Raw genomic sequence first — 17634 nt, forward strand, 5'->3', positions numbered from 1 at the left:
TGACTTTTAAAGCTTATAAAGCACTTTTTGTACATTACTTCACTTGATCCCTGTGTTATTTCTGAAGTGTGGGGCTTGGAGTCTGGAAGACTTCAGCTGTGCAATCCCGGGCAAGTGACTTAACCTCTCTGAGCCTCAGTTCCTCTTTTATAGGATGAAGATAATTGAGAGCACATCCCTGCCAGTGTTGTAGTGAGTAAACTAAAGTGCTTTGTACAACTTAAAGCCCTGGATAAATGCTAACCCATATACACAGCCTACCACAGTGCAGACAACCAATAAATGCTGATTGATTGAATGACAAGCAAACCTTTTCCACAGGGCTACTTTGCAGGTCTTCCAGGCTACTGGACAGTTTTTCCTGAGTCCTTAAGGAACAAAAAAGCAAATGATCACGAGGGAGCAAAACACACGTGCTTGAATAATACCATGAGAGCAGATGGATTGGGCTAAGCTGGACAGGACAGATGTTTTAAACCTAAACCAATTTATTGGCTCAGGGTTCAGAGGATTTATCCATTTGGACCAACTTCATTCCGGGGAATAACGTGCAAAGCTGAGGTAAGGGAGTGCAGTAACCAGAGGACCATCTGGAAACCACAAGCTGCCCTTTGTGGTCACCTGCTTTGGTAGCTTCCGCCCCCCTCCTCCTCTTAACGCTATGGCCCAAAGCCAGGACATCTCTGCATTTGCTGACATGCTGAGTTGCTGAGGGAGGCTGCCCCCGCTGGAGCAGATGTGTGTGTATGAGCTCCTGGAGAGTTTGAAGAATGATTTTGGGTATCCCTACTAATCCTAATCACCTCATCAAAAACTCAATGTTCTTAATGAGCCTAATGTCCTATAATGATCTGAAGCCTTCTCTGCAAGATGCAGATTTGCAAAGGTCAAATTCCTGCACCTGGCAGTACTGGGGGAACTGAATGGAATCCATAACCTTTGAGCTGCTCTTTTCATTTCTGGAGCCCCACTGGATCCCATTTCCAGTGAACATGATGTAGCCCTGAGCCTAAGGGGAAGGCAGAAGAGAAGCATGGCCGGTACCTGCTTGGTGATTCTAGAGAATCCTCCTCACAGTGGGAAAGCTGGCCATTGCTGGTATCCGTGATACTTCCACTGTCAAAGGAAACACCACACCCAATCAGTTAGGTCAACTGCTCACTCGGCTTAGGACCCACACCCCTGCCAAGGTCCCAGTGGGGATATCCCAACCAGGATACATGTGGAATGACCCTAAAGTCTTAAGAGCAATGCAGAGGGGAATGTCACAAGATGCTGGTTTCTTACCTTGCTTCCAGGGCTTTCTGAGGCAGGGGAGGAGCCCCCAAGGTAGGCGAGGTGCATCTCTGAGACAGCTGCAGGGAAAACAGAGGCGTCTCAGCTTCCTATCAGACATACCCTGGCCCTGAGATGAGCTGAATAAGGTTCTCAGTTTCCTACAGGTCAGTTTTTTTTTCAGACCCTCGAAGAAAGAAGATTAGAAGTTGGAGCCATCTAGGCTCTAGCTTCCTAGTCATGGTTACCTCTCTGAGAAAGGCCTCGTTTTGCTCAACTGCAAAATGACAGGATTGAAAGACAAACCACTGGGAAAAACTTAAGAACTCTGACCAGTGATATGACTTATCACAATTCCAGTAGACCAATGATGGTACGTATGCATTGTGCAGAATGAGATATCTATTTTGGGGGACATGTCTAAGGGGGAAATTTATTATGTGTTGTTAATAGGATTACATATTCCTTGGGGAATAGTGGAGAAGGGAGGAGAGAGAAAGAGAGACAGAAAGAGGGAGAAAAGGGGAGAGACAGAGAGAGGGAGAGGGAGGAGAGAGAGGGGGAGAGAGAGGGAGAGAGAGAGAGAGAGAGAGAGAGAGAGAGAGAGAGAGAGAGAGAGAGAGAGAGAGATTTTTGTTCAATGAAAAATTTTAAGTTAATAATTTTTTAATAGCAGGATTGGGCTAGATAACCTCCCTGTTCTTCTCTCCCCCATTCTAACATTCTATGCTCTGTAATTTTTGTTTAGGCCCTGGTTTGTCGCTCCTTAACTCGGTAGAATCTGTTTATGAGTTGGGAGTCATGACTTTAGAAATCATGGCTGGCCCTCTAGATGAGCAAACTGCAGATCCTTTCCAGACAATAAATCTATGTAACCCAACCAACCCAGGAGGATCTGTTTAATGTAAATGAGTTATTTCAGTTTCCAGACATCACACTGGTTCATCTCCTTCTGACCACTTGGGTGAGCTGGGAAGCCTTACAAAGGCTTAACCAACTCCCTCCCTTCCTCCTAGCCCAGAGCTCACTGGCGTCAGCCCCTCAGGGCTGCACTGGGTTGAAATATCAGATTAATAAAGTCCACCTCCAGTTTCATTGTTTCTCCCAGGGATTTGTTCACCACATTCCACTTCCTGAAAGATCCCTCCATTTCTTCTTCCCCACTGGAAAGGATTCTCTCTGAGGAGCCTGAAGGGACGAAATAGAAAGGGAAAAATAACTTTATTCAGTGTTTATGTTTTCCTTCTTTAGAATAAAAGTAAATTAAAAGAGAGTGAGAGCTGGTTGCTAACAGGCTTCCCCTCTGTTACCTGCCATTTACTTTGTATGGAGCTTGTATACACTGTCTCCTCTATTAGAATGGAAGCTCCTTGAGGGCAGGGGTGGGTTTTTGCTTTTTCTTTGTGCTTTGTATCGGACACATATTCTACATGGCATCTTAATCTGGCTCCAACACATTGTTCCAAACTGGTTCCATATTATTTTTCTTCATGGGCTCCTCATTGCAGAGAAACTGACCTACGCGATTCCCTAGGACAAGGTATTCCACCATAATGACAGCACCATTTATGTAGATTGTGCTACGTGCCAGGTGCCTAGCTAAGACCTCTACAAATCTCATCTCTTTTGATCTGCACCACAACCCTGGGAAGTCTCTCCTAGTATCGTCCTCATTTTCCTCAACATCCTTAATTAAGGAAACTCAGGTTAAGTGATTTGCCCAAGGATGGCTAGCAAGCGTCTGCGGTAGGCTTCAGCTACCTTTGCACAGGCCCATGTCTGAAAAGCCCTATCTCCTCGCCTCTGCTTGTAAGGCCATTCAAGTCTAGGCTCAAGTGAATGAATGAGTGAAATATTTATATATTAAGGGCAACCCACTAAGGTCTCTGTGAAAGGCCTTTCTTGATCTCCTCAGTTAATGGGGCTTTCTTCTCCCAAAGGGCAGCTAGGTGGTGCCACAGTGAATAAAGTGCTGGGCCTGGACTGTGAAGACTTATCTTCTTGAGTTTAAATCCAGCCACAGACACTTACTAGCTGTGAGACCCTAGGCAGGTCACTTACCCATGTTTGTCTCAGTTTCCTCATCTGTAAAATGAGCTGAAGAAGGAAACAGCAAACCACTCTAGAATCTTTGCTAAGAAAACTCCAAATGAAGTCACAAAGAATTGGAACATAGCTGAAAGCGACTCAACAGCAAAATCATCTACCAACCCACTCCTGAAATTATTATTTACTTTGCATGTTTTCTAGTTATTGTTCAATTTTTCGCACTCCCCTCAGTAGACAGCAAGGATTATTCCATTTTTGTATTTGTAGCCCCAACAGTGTCTAGTATTATAGTAGACACTTAAATACATGTTGATTTTAATTTTTTATTGCTACAGTGATCTCCCCAGGTTATCCCAAGAGCAGTTCTTACTTTATAGGACAGGGCCCCACTAACTCTGGCTTTTGCCCAGATCATCTCATGCCACAGAAACCTCACTGATGACTGCAGGAAGTCAGGCCCTAATGGCCCTCAGACGGAATACCTTCTGTGAGGGGACATGGTGACTGGGCAATCTGGTGGGAGGATGAGGTAACCAGGTCAATGTTTCCAAGTTAACTCTTCCCTGCCCTCACCCTGGGGCAATCCATAGGACTGCTGCCAAAGGATCTCAGAACTGAGGGCTCTGGGATTACAAGATTCCTCTCTTGCTTGTCTCATCCTGGGAAAAAGCTCGTAAACCTTGCATTTTATCAGGATCCTGAAGAACATAATGGGTACGAACCACCATGAGCTTTTCCTGACATTCTAACAGGTTTTTGTCCGTGGGAACCAAAAATAAAAGAGCTGTTGCATCAGTGTGTGGGCAGCATACATGAAGATAATTACAAAAACAACCCTCATTGTCCAAGGTCAAACAAGTGAGAATACAGGCTCTTGTGAATGCAGGTACTATGGTCCCTCAAAAGCCATGGAGCACCTTCCAAATTAGCCATGAGATGCCTAAGCTCCATTCCCCAGCTTTGATTCAGATTGATCTAATGCCTGGTATAAGGTTAATCAATTCTTAATCAATTAATTAATCAATCAATTCTTGACTGATTTGGTAGACTGGGCTGAAGGGTATCCGTGGTCCTCTTAGCTCTGATATTCTCCGACTCTCACAATGAAATTCTAGCTTATATTCTTTGGGGGCTATTCATTGGTGTTTCCAGTTAATGGATGGCAAAAGGACATTGCTTGGTACAGTAAAAAGAGCACTGGGTTAAGTCAAAAGGCTTGGGTTCCAATCCTACCTCTGAATGATTACCACATTGTGACCAAGGCGCTGGACTAAATCAGGTGTCAAACTAGAGGCAGATCTGTGTTTTGAGTCCGACCCCACCGGACTGGATGACCTCTGAGGTCTTGTCCAGATCTAAAACCTATGAGCCTAAGCTATTCTATGACCCACTTAGCGGGTGGGGTTTCTCCAACTCCCTCTTATAGCCCTTTAGCCCAAAGACACCAGCTGCCACATTTCCCCAGCGAGGCTGGTTAGGACTAAAAACAATTGGAAAATTACTACCAGGCCAGTTCAAGCATCTGACACAGAAGAAAAGGATCTCAATAATTCTCCTAGGCCTAGTTTGTCTTCACAGGAACTCCAGGTGTGGAAGGTACACTGTGACTGCTGATGTGTGGGGCTTTGTGACTCATTTGCTCCCACAAAACATTCTCTGGCTGGTGAAAAGCTTGGGGAGTCCTTGTTATGGGAATGGGAATTTAAGATCTTCCCTGCCCCTAGGCCCTTTGATAGGCTTAAGTGCACCTGGAGCCTGTGGTGGGAGGCTTGGTTTTCAGGAATGCCCACACACCTTGGTGCTCTGTGATTGGGCAGTGGGTCAAGAGGGTTGTGACATTCTCTGAGCCAGGAGAAGGCTACATAAACCCTGATGTGAGGCTTTGTTTTGGGGCTCACTTTGAGAAGAGTTATATGATTGGACCAGATGAGACTCTGGGCAGCCATTGAGCCCCCCCAGCTTTGAAAACCCAGATGTTGGTGCTTCCTTCTCTGGTAACTGACTAGGTATGGATGTAATGGTCAGACAGTTGGTAGGCCTGTCGGCTTGATCTGTTTCTCTGTATTTGTTGTCTGCTTGTACCCTCTATATTCTCTGAATTTTGGGGTGCTGACCTTTTCCCCCTGAACTAGGTAGATGACATATGTTTGATTAAAGCAAGATTTTTAACCCATTTTGAGTTGCTTTCCTTTAGAAAAGCAGATCTAAGAAACCGTGTTGGCAGCCACCCTGGGGACGCTGGGGTGCTTGCTGCAACAGTCCTCCCTCATCACCCATGGCAGGCTTTGAAAGGACAACTAGATAGGGCAATATGATAGCTCCCAGCATAGGAGGAATAGTGGTATGGTGGTTAGGGGACTGGGGCTTCGGAGTCTGGAAGACCTGAGTTCAAATCCTGATCCTGACATTAATGATCTGGGTAATGCTGGGAAAGACACTTAAATTTTCTGAGACCTAGTCCCTCAATTTCTGTAAAATGAGAGTGTTCCTTTCAGTTCTGAATCTGTTATCCTATGAAGCACTAACCCTCCAATCAACTATGTTCTCCTACTCACTGAAAGGATATCTTAACCAGAGGGGAGACTGAGGGATTTCTGTTGGAAGCAACACTTAGGTTTAATACTCCTTGCTCTTGACACAGTGAGTACAAGGCACTGGGAGACAGGGTACTCCGAAAGCCAAAGAAAATCTTTTGGGAGAAACACTGAGTTTCTCTCTTCTCTTACCATGACCTCCCAGCATGATCTCCTTTACTCTTCGGTACTGGCTCAGTAACAGTGTGAGTTCCTCTATCCTACGGTCCTGAAACAAAAAGGAAACTGAGTCAGACCCAGAAGATGCACAACCATTCACTGCCAGCCACCAGCTGTAAAGAGGTCAGAGACAGAGAGATCAGATTCCTACTGTGTATTATAGCAGAACCAGGGCTGCCTGTGCACTGCCTTCACATAGTGGCTCTGCTATTTCCTACCTGCGGGACCTCAGGCAAATCAACTAACTTCTCTGGCCTCAGTTTCTTCTCTGCAAAATGAGGTGTCAGAGGTCACCTAGGTCAGAGAAGTCAAACACTCTTCACATGAACTTGATTAAAATGTAACTGGGAAATATTGGACAAAATTTTAAAAAATACAATGGAACATAGATAATGTTAGCATGTGGTTTTCTAAGTCAATATGTAGCCTGCAAAGAGCTTTCTATGTTAGCAGCCCCCTTTCTAGGTGAGTTAGACACTGCTGGACTAGACAATTTCTTAGATCCCTTCCAGCCTGACAGCTGTGATTCCATGATTTGTATGTGCCGAAATAGGCATCTAAGAAATATTTTTTAGTAGCCTAAATTTGGAAACATGTGAGTGGCCCAATAATAGAGGAATGGCTAAACAAATTGGTAATGGAATATCATTGCATCATAGGAACATAGGAAAACTTGTATGAACAGATGTAGAACAAAGAGCCAAAACAATAAGAATATTCTCAATGACTATGATAATATCAATGAAAACAACACTGAGAAGTAGCTTAGATCAGACTAACTATAATGACCAAACTAAGGCCTTGAGCTGATAAAACAAATATGCTTCCCTTGGCTGGGTAGAGGTAAGGGAAGAGGACAAGGACCAGGGGTGGGCAGTGTAATACAACTGTTCTTCTTTGTTACTGGGAACAATTCAACGATAGGGGAGAAGAATCGGTGAAGTAAAGGACAGAAGACACCTACTGTCTTGGAGGAGTTTTTGAAAAGCTTTGTCTCTAGGACCAAGACAGTGAGTGCACTGGTAGACATACAATATATATAGCTGCACATTGCACTATCATAGTCCAATTATTGGAGAGTTTTACAAAGGAAAAAGAAGAAATTATTCCATTTTCCAAGAGTTTATACTCTAGTTGATTGGACTAAATCACAAGCTTTAGGGGGAGAAAGGACCTCAGAGGCCATCTAATCCAGCCTCCACATTTTACAGATGAGGAAACAAGGCCAGAGAGGGGAACTATTTTGCCTAAGTTTACACAGGTTTTAAACGGCAGATTCAGAACTTGGAAGCTGTGTTCGACTCTGACTCCAAATCCTGTACTTTCTTCATTGTACCAGGCTCTTTTAAAACTTTTTAATTAGGTCTAAGCTCCACCTTAGGAACCAACATTAAGTGGTCACCTTGTCCCTGCTTATACACCTCTAGTACTGGGTTATTTGTTATTTCAGAAGGCAGCTCATTACAGACTTGGATGCTGCTAATGGGATATAATTATGAAGAGCTTAGCCCGGTGCCTGGAACACAGCAAGTGCTAAATGTTAACTATCATTGTTACTATTACCGTGTTTCCCTGATAATAAGCCCTCCCCTTATTGAGTAAGATTCCTCTAAAATAAGCCCTCCCCCGAAAATAAGCCCTATTGAGATTGCTACTGTAGTGAAGGTGATCCCCTGTGCTACATGCTACATTACGGTACCCTCTGTATGCACCGTCCCCCCTCCCCGTGAAATGCACACCGCGCTCCGAGCTGCATCCAATCGGAGCTGCAGCAGTGAGCGCGTCATCCTGTTCTTCCCCAGTGATTTGCTTATTGAATAAAGGTACATTTTTTGGTTCACATTTACCTGTTTATTAAAATTGCTGTCAATGTTCATTAAAATAAGCCCTCCCCTGAAAATAAGCCCTCTGATGTTTTTCTGTCCAAAAAATTAATAAGACAGTGTCTTATTATCGGGGAAACATGGTACTAATTGCTAGGAATATCACTCTTGTATGTGAATCAATGTGAAATTGATCTCCCTGTAACTTACATCATCACTGCAGTTATGGTTCTGGCCTCTGAAACTATGCAAATCTAATCTCTTTCTCTTCCAGATAAAGCTCTTCTATCTCCCCTTAGTCTTAGGCTCTTTATTTAGTTATTTTTTGTTTGCATTTTGGAGGGAGAAAGGCAGGGCAATTGAGGTTAAGTGACTCGCCCAAGGTCACACAGCTAGTAAGTGTCTAAGGCTGGAATTTAACTCAGGTCCTCCTGACTCCAGGGCTGGTGCTCTATTCACTGGGCCACCTTGCTGCCCCCATCTTAGGCTCTTTAAATACTCCCCATATGGTATAGTCTATAGAAGCTTCACTATCCTCAGTTACCTGGACCACACCTGCTTCTATTTGCCAATATACCTCTTAAAATTAAGACAGTGCTTGAGTTATAGTCTAACCACTTCAGATCTTCTGGCAACATTGCTTCCTCAAATGATCTCCAAAGCATCTCTTGGAAAACAAAGGTCAATTTTCCTCCCACACCAATATTTTACTGGTGCCACCGTATGACTTTGAGACAGTCTCCAAAGAAATGTCAAAGAAAATCACGCAGAAGCAAAGGAGAGGTGCGTGGTGGATGTAAGCAGACTCTAACAGGTAACCAGTGAGGAAACTGGAAACACAACAGGAATAAAAGATGTTACCAGGGAAATATATAATAGGAAGAGTAGATTAGCTTTTCAAAGATGGGCCATTCAGAGACTGAGGGACGATGGGCAGACAGCCCAGGCAATCAACTAGTATTCTTGGCTGTCCGGAGAAAGTACGGAAAGTCCTTGGCTCACTGTGGGGTATCACTGTTAGGAGGCCATGGGCAGGGGCGGCCAGGTAGCACAGTGAGTAAGAGCACAGGCCCAGTGTTGGGATGACCTGGGGATCGAATCCAGGCTCAGATACCTAGCACCACACCCAGAAATAACTGGCTCTGTAACCTTGAGCAAGTTACTTAACCCCAATTGCTTAAAAAAAAAAAAAGAGGCTATGGGAAGACTTGGACAAGAGTCACATAGGATAGTAAGGCATTGAGGTGTTGCAATTTGCAATACTGAGGCAATGTCCAAATCAATGAAATCAGATACATGTGGGTACACGCTTTTCTGGGGGGGGGGGGGTACAATTGTATCCCCCTCTTAGGAGTCAGTATGCTGTCTCTACCACAACTTTGTGGCATACTTAATTGCGTCTGTGTTGTAATTTATTCTCATTATCCTCACCCCCAAGGAGAATATAAGCTATGAGGGCAGCAAAGGTTTGGTTTTTGTCTTTGTACACTCAGTGCCTAAGACAGTGCTTCACATATGGTATTTACATAATAAATGTTTGTCTAGTTAATCTCTCCAGATCTTTTGGATACAAATGATTCCAAAATGGGTCCTCCCCCATTCTATATTTCTGTAACTGACTTTTTGAACCTAAGAGCTAGACTTTATATTCATCTGCTCTCTCACCCCCTCACTCACCCCACCTTGTAAGATGTTTGGTCAATTAAGATAATTTAAACCCTACATTATGTTATCTACTGCTCCCAGCTTTGTGCCTGCTGCTAACTGAATGAGCATTTAGAATGCCTTTATTGGAGTTACTATTAAAAATCTGGAACAGGGCAGGGCCCTGTGGAATTGTGTAGACTCTGCCCTCAAGTTTGACAAGGTGCCTCTTTGGGAAGTGTTTAATCAGGTGTGAAACCACTTAATAGCACTGGTGACTTTCAAAAGTTAGTGCAATACCTTTAGATGTAATTAAACCTAAGTTTTATTACGTGACATACAGCATTTAATGAACAACTTAATTATAATAAGGCAGGTCTCTTTGCACAAATATTTAGTTTAATCCTGGGAATAAAAGGCAGGAGGAAGAGTTGATTTCCATACGTCATTAGCAGCTGGCACGTTTTGCTCAATATGAGAGTAAAAACCTGGGGCATTCTAGGGAACCCAAGGTAAAGCAGGCATATGGCGCTATCCTATAATGAAATGGTAAAATTCCTGAAGCAAGCTCTCAGACCTCAGGGAAGCAGAGTTTGGGCTCTTCCCTTAAAGATTCTGCAGCTTCTTTTAGCACTGAAACTGACCATAGGGTCAATTCTTCCCACGGCCTCTCAGATACACCATTTTTCACTTTGGTTGCAGGGCTTTTGGGCCATTGCTGGGAGATTTTCTTTCATAAAACACCCAAGCTTGAGAAGCTGTAACATGAAGGGTAAGACCAGTAGCCAACCTTATACATAGAGGGTTCAAAAACATGAAGGCTTTAGTGGGAGTGGAGGGGGGGTTCTCCTCATAATTTGTAGTGCTTAAAAGAAAAAATAAACTACTATTAAAAATAACCTAGAAAACAGGGGTATCATTTAGCTTACGGCTTTTTTGTTACATTTTCATTTATATTTTAAGTTTAAAAATTTTACTAGAAAATTGTAATGGTCAAGCTTGGTCCCAAAGAAGAGAGGAAAAAAATTTACCTTCTTTTCTTTGCAGGGGTAAAGGCTACAGATGTGAAATATTGTATATACTGTCAGACTCATCCAATGCTGGTTAGTTTTGCTGGAATGCTTTCTTCCCTCTCCTTTTTATTCTGTTCTAAATGATTGCTCCCTACAGGGAGGGAGTGAGGGGACAGGGATAAATTGGGAAATGAAGGTGATGTAAAAGAACAAAAGACATCACTAAAGATTTTGTAAAAATGCCTCTAAATAATAACATTGAAAAAAAAATTACCCTAAGTACTTCGTGCTGCTGCCTACATTCCTTTGAAGCAGCTAGCTGGCACAACGGATGGAGCACTGGGCTTGGAGTCCAGAAGACTTAAGTTCAAAAAGCACCTACGAGCTATATGGCCCTGGACAAGTCACTTAACCTCTGTCTGCCTCAGTTTCCTCAGCTGGAAAATGGGGTTGTTTTTCAAGGATAAAAAGAGATTTGTAAAGCACCTAGCACAGTGATTGGCACATAGTAGGTACTTAATAGGGCATTTTTATACAGTGATTTAAGGTCCACCAAGAGTTTTGTGTAAATTATTTTGTTTGTGGAGTTAGTACTCTTATTATCCCTATTTTACAGATAATAATCAAAATAGCTACCATTTATACAGCACTTCAAGATTTGCAAAGCGCTCTGCAAACAATATCTCCTTTGATTCTCACACCATACTGGAAAGGGAGGTGCTATGATCACTTCCATTTTACAGATGTGGAAAGTGAGGCTTTGAGTAGTTAAGTGACTAAGTCACACAGCTAAATTGCATAGATAGATTAAGAGTCAGTGAGAGAGAGAAAGAGAGAGAGAGAGAGAGAGACAGAGAGAGAGAGAGAGAGACAGAGACAGAGAGACAGAGACAGAGAGAGAGAGAGAGAGAGAGAGAGAGAGAGAGAGAGAGAGAGAGACAAAGGAAGGTAAGAGATTTGCCCAGGGTCACACTGGTAGTAATCACTTGAAGATGTGAAACCTAGTCCTCCTGACTTAAGGTCCAATTCTCTATCCCCTATGCAAGGCTGCTTCTCGGGGTACTGATGAACATCCTGTATGCTTATTAGATAATCTGCAATTGGGAGATACTGAGTCAACTTTCCCTTGATAAGTGCTCTTCCCCTGACACGTTCCTAAAAATATGATGATAAGCAGTGTCACTCACATAGTGCTTTAAGGTTTGCAAAATACTTTACCAATATTATTTCCTTGACTAAGGTATAGTGCTAAGAAACAATTCCCAATGACTCAATCGAGCAAGGGAACATTTATTAAGTGCCTACTATGAATCAAGCATCGTGCTCCCATCTAAGTAACCTTCCCACTGGATGGGCCTCGAGTCCCCAGACCAACAAGATGCCAGCACAAGCAGAAGAACCCCCCACACCAGCCAGGGACTGATGTGCCCCTCTCTACAAAGGGCCATGCTATTCTTACCTTTTCTTCATTTGCAACAAATAGAGTTTCCATTCCTATTTTTAGACGTTGAACTTCGTGATCTATAGAGGTGGGGAAGCAAAGAGAATTTAGCTGGTACCTTGAAATAATTTCAAACAACATCAGAGGTAACAGAAAGAAAAGCAAACCACACACTCAAACATTCCCATCTCCTACTGCTGCCCGTGAAAAGGCTTTCACTTTTCGTGTGTATAGCTAGGAGTATTCATAGCAGGTTAACTTCCTGCTTTTAAGATGTATTTATTGGAAAGAACAAAGAAACTGGATGCTGTGTAATATTAATGACTAAATTTAGTCAGGAAAAAGGGCCCCTATGCAGGTATATGGCATAGCATACACTGTTAGCTGATCTGTTAGTTACTTTTGTGGAATAGTTTTTCTTTGTCTCTTTTTTATTGTTTCATACATGCAGAAGGGAGAATGGTGGAGTAAGTTTGGAAATGAAAGATATTTTAAAAATATATCAATCCAAATTTAAAAATGAATAAGCAAAAAGAATAGTGTGTTTATGTATGGCTTCATTTGTATGTTTCATATGTATGGTCATCACCACTGAAAAGTTTATGGGTAAGAAGAAAATGTATTTGCTTAGAGGTAAAACTGACAGGTTTAAGCATTTTTCAGCTAATAGATCCTGCAAGAATTTTAGTCTCCTTGGTTTTTTTTTGTGGTTTGTTTTTTTTTTACAATTTAAGTCCATTTTTTAGGGTTCCTAAAAAAAATCCCACCAAACTCTGGTGGTAAAAGTAACCTCTTAGGGAAAATGGGACATTATTGGATACATGGTCTGTAAGAGACCATGGCATAGTCACAACTGATTCCTGAACTTATTAAAAAATATGCCAGAATATGTGTGACATAGTCAAGGAACAACCAGTGGCTTTTGAAGAAAGACAAGGCTCACATTTCATTCTAAAACCAGCTGAATTGCCAAACAAATCGCAGTTCTTTGTATAGGATCTGTGCATTCTCTCCTAGAGAAAAACAGGGCAAACACATAGATTTGCTCAGATGAGTATATCTGTGGATGGTCATGGACCTAGATGGAAGAGAAGATTAAAGGCCAAAGCAAACACTGGAGGGGACAATAAACAACCACCTAATCGATACTGGGAAGGACAAGACCTGTCAGGAGCCAGATGTTCCAAATCAGAAGGTCCAAAGTGAAACCCATCTGAAAATAGGGTGCAAAGTAAAGTAAAATAGGGTCATAAAGTAAAAATTGACAAGAGAAGAGAGGTATTAATCTATCCTGGAAGGCAGAAGACCTAGGGTGATAGGCAAACCACCTACCAAGGCTCTCTCTCTCATCCCCTCATCCTGGATTAGGACATTCTGCTTCAGGCCTCAGCTTGAGGCAGATTCCTGGTGTGCTCTTTTGCACTGACCTAACTCACTAGTCACCTAAGGGCATAAAAAGGCCCATCCAGATGGAGTCAGGCCCCTTCTGATTTGGCAGACGTCCCAAGGCCATGAGTCATATGGCTGACCAAATGAATTTCCACATGAAAGGGGGAGTTGTCTACCCAAGCTATTCTGGAGAATCTGTTGTTAAATATCCTTTCTATAGTATGGTTAAATAATCTTTTGTTAACTGATGAATGACCTACAGAAGCCTCATTTTTCTCCAATATCAGACCTGGACTACCTGGGACTAAACCCCACCTTTAGCACTTGCAGTCTGTAATGTCCCTTAGAACTAAAAAAAAAATCTATGATTCAATGGCCTTAGATTAAGGTTTCCCATGTCTGACTTGAACTTCCATGACCAGGGAGGATAGAATAATAGGTCTTTAGCTTAAAAAAGTATTGAGAGTCAATTAGAAACCAAGGGGCCAACAGTGGGGCTGAGCCAAGACTGAGGTCTCTGCTAAAGAGCTCTGTTCCCATAGACTCATCTTCCCCTCCATCCAGTGTTCTTTCCACTGTATCACTAGATACCCACAAAGAACCCTCCTAAAAGCCCTCAGCCACAGTCACTCTCTTATGGGAAAAAAAAAAAAAACATATTCAACACTTCAAGATAATTAGAAATCAGAATGTGAAAGAAACCTGCGGACATGACATTGGATTTTACATATAAGCAGAATTTTTAAAAAATCAGACTAATCTGATTCTTCTCTAGACATATTGGGTGGGGTGGGGGAAAGGGACTGGAGTTCTATTGTAATTCAGTATAATTATTGCAAAGGTAATTCTCACAAAAAATGGTATTAGTCAGCATGGCCCAAGTCCCACCCAAGCTCAGACAGAAAGACAGCAAAGCAGGCACCTCAGTCGGCTGGAAAGAAAGGCAAATGCTGGAAGATATGCTTGACCTCAAAAGGAATCCTGCCAAGGAAATGCTCCACAAGGAAAAGTGACATTTAATGATCCCTGCTTTCTGCTAACACTGGGGCATCCCAGACTTTGGACTGACGTGATCTTATGTGGGATCAGTGGAATATAGACAATGTGCCTGCTGGGTTCATATAGTGAAGGAAGCAAGGGAGGTGAGAGGCCCTCTGCCCTGGTCAGACCAGTGTTGTGTTCTGTTCTGGGTGGCACATAGAAGATGTAGGAGGGGCATGAGTGGCTGTTTTCAGTATGGGGCTGGTTCTATTTGGTCCAGAAGGCAGAAAAAAGAGTAATAACAGGACACTGTCAACAGATCTGGGCTTGGTAAGAGGGACTTGCTAATCACCAGAGCTATCCAGAGTGGACCTGGTCATGTAGCTTCATGCTACACGTCTCCTTATAAAGAGGGGACATACTCAGAAGACAAATTGAGAAATACATATATTTTTGGACATGGCCAATGTGGGAATTTGTCTTGCTTGATCATACATGTTTGTAACAGTTTTGCTTTTCTGCTTTCTCAAATGGGGGTGGGGAGAGCTAAGGAGGTGGGAGAGTGAAAAGTGTATTTGAAAATAATTTTTGGAAAATTTTTAAAAGGAAGGTAGTTTTTTTTTCTTTGCAGTACAGGCTACATGACCACTTTTTAGAGGATGTTACAGAAGGAGTAATATCAGCTAATGAATCACATATTTGGGGTTCTTAGAGTCTGTCCAGTTGTTTTTCAAAAAATTTTTTGATAACTTTATTTCAGTATAATTGGCTTCCTTTGGAATCTTGAGTATTTTATTTTACGCATTTAAAAAGATGATTCTGAGAGGGGGCTCCTATAAGGTTCATTAGACTACCAAAGGGGTCTATGGCATAAAAAGGTCTAAGAACCCCTGAATTAGAAAAAGGATACTTATTCTGTTATAGTATTTAAAAATTAATACTCTGAAGACAAAAAAACACAAATGAAAATATAAAAAGGAGCAATGAGGCTGAAAACCTTGACAGTTTCCTTGAAAATGTCCAGCAGAGTGATTCTTCTGGCTGTGATTCTACATCATGGTGAATTCTAAGGTGATTTGCATGATGGAGGGTTTAGGACCCTCCTGGTCTCGACTTATCTGTTGCAAGCAATGAAATATAGGCCTATATTGAGGCAAGATAATAGAACAATCAAGTGAGAGGAGGCATTTGCATTCATTGTTTATGCAGAGCATTTTAGCTATAATTGGTGGGGAAAGGATCAAAAGCGTGATTTTGGAAGAGAATCTCGAGGCTTACATTTTTCCTTTAGCCTTCTCTTACAAACTCCCTCTAGGATGGGAAACCAGGAGGAAAAAGCACAGATTAGACATGCCCTTTATACACCCACCAACAGAACCAACCCAACTCAAAAGGACTGATGGTGGCCATTCCCTAGATTGAAAACCTACTATTTAGCAAATACCCCATTCTCTTCCCTAGTCAGAGTACAGGGGCCCTGAACTGCTTATAAGGGTACCTACAAAGGGCCTTTCTGGGATACTTGTGTATTTATGGTATAGATTAGCAAGATGGTGCAGTGTATAGACTGCTGGGCCTGGAGTTAACATCATATAAAGAAATGTTTGTTCTCTTCCCCCTTAGAAGAAAGAAGATTTACAGGATCATGGATTTAGAGTTGGAAAAGCCTTAAAGGCCCCTCCTTTTACAGATCCAGGGGCCCAAAGCTAGGCATCTGTGATGGAATGTGAATCTCTAGGCCCTCCTGACTCCAAGTTTGGTGCCCCGAGGCACCATACCATTTCCTAAGTTTGATCCTTATGGTCTCCTAGGCCTGGCCCAGAGAGAAGGTGAGTAGCAACTTTTCCCTGGCAGATTCTCTGTGTCCCCTTAAGGAGGTAGAAGTGATAAAATTCTCCCTTGATCTAGGAAGACAGAGTTGTACCACTGAACTCATCCCTCTGTTGCCCACCTTTGAAAACTTTGGGGGGAATTCAGGGTGATCAGTGATAATTCAATTATTTATAGGACGACAATTTTTTTTTTGATAGTCCTGTGATTTCTCTGTAATTTGCATTCTTAGAGTTGTCTAGGGCACTAAAGAGTTAAGTAACTTGCCCAGTCTGTGCTGAGGCAGGATTTTTAACCAGACTGTCCTTACCCTGAGGCTGGCCCTATCTACTCTATTATACTGCCTTTTTACAAAATGACATGTAGAATATTATTTCCATTTACATAGGCCTGCATAGAAATATCAGACTGCCCAACCTCCATTTCTCTTAAACTAGTAGTTCTCAAAGTGAGGTCTGGAAATCTGTGGGAGTCCCCGAGACTCTTTCAGGGGGTCTGAGAGGTTGAAACTATTTTCATAAAAAATACTAAGATATTTAAATTTAGAATACTGCAAGTAATGACAGGTATAACCAATATATTTTTTAAGTTCTTTGATAGGATTCTCACTCATTTTTAAGAGTGTAAAAGGGTCCTTAGATGGAAAAGTTTCAAACCACTAAATTTTCTCCTAAAGAGTGATACATACTGGTGGTCAAAAAAAAAAAAAAAGGAAAACAATCGTTTTCCCCTTTCTTGGGCACAAGGTGGCACATGGGGGCGAGGCCAGACAAATGCCTTATGAAGTCTCGGTTTATTCCCCTATTTTTTCTGAGCTTAATTTCTCTCTCAATTTGACAGGAAAACTGAACTCCCTGGCACTTCTCAGAGGTCATCAATGCTCCTAAAGCCCCAGGAGGGTCCTGAACAGGGGGGAGGAACCTCTGGCCTCGAGGCCAGATGGGGCCTTCTAGGTCCTCGGGTGCAGCCTTTTGATTAAGTCCAAATTTTACAGAGCAAATCCTTTTATTAAAGGGATTTGTTCTGTGAAGTTTGGACTCAGTCAAAGGGCTGAGTCACACGTGGCCTTAAGGTTGCGGGTTCCCACCCCTGGTCTAGAGGACCAGACAGACCTTCATCCCACATATAAGCCCATGCATTTGACCTTGGGTATCCTGCAAAGAGAAGACAGCATTAGGGAAAGGTATGGCAGACAGCAGCCCTGGGCATGGCATGCAGGAGGAGTAATGAGGGACACCTTAAAATAGTATTTTTTCTAAAAGTAGATCTTTCTAATGCCAGAAAATTCTGTTGTCTGTGGCCAGCAGGTGTTCATTGTGTGATAAGTCAAGGAAGGGGTCCAGCCTTCTTGTGGGGGGAGGGGGAGGGAGAGACACCAATAGTGGGGGTGGTAGGTGGGTGAGACAATTTTCAAACATTGTATGATCTTTTTTCAA

General features: G+C 42.5%; 1 protein-coding gene across 13 annotated transcripts in view; it reads right to left on the reverse strand.

Moving 5' to 3' along the window:
- The window catches only part of PPFIBP2 (PPFIA binding protein 2), a 196053-nt gene that overhangs the window by 22020 nt on the left and 156399 nt on the right, over positions 1-17634 (reverse strand). For 8 of the 13 annotated variants that reach the window (XM_069072803.1, XM_069072795.1, XM_069072784.1 and 5 more), the window contains 7 exons: positions 15647-15679; positions 12017-12078; positions 6051-6126; positions 2360-2463; positions 1288-1355; positions 1045-1116; positions 311-368 (listed from right to left, as the gene is read on the reverse strand). In XM_069072803.1, coding sequence (XP_068928904.1) covers positions 311-368; positions 1045-1116; positions 1288-1355; positions 2360-2463; positions 6051-6126; positions 12017-12078; positions 15647-15679 — 473 coding nt within the window. The remainder of the gene's footprint in view (positions 1-310; positions 369-1044; positions 1117-1287; positions 1356-2359; positions 2464-6050; positions 6127-12016; positions 12079-15646; positions 15680-17634) is intronic. The other 5 variants (XM_069072813.1, XM_069072793.1, XM_069072864.1 and 2 more) reach the window with 1 other exon arrangement.

Source organism: Petaurus breviceps, unplaced genomic scaffold (genome assembly GCF_028583685.1).
Source record: "Petaurus breviceps papuanus isolate PSGF00001 unplaced genomic scaffold, PetGlider_PUasm1.0 140, whole genome shotgun sequence".
In the NCBI taxonomy this organism is placed as follows: domain Eukaryota; kingdom Metazoa; phylum Chordata; class Mammalia; order Diprotodontia; family Petauridae; genus Petaurus; species Petaurus breviceps.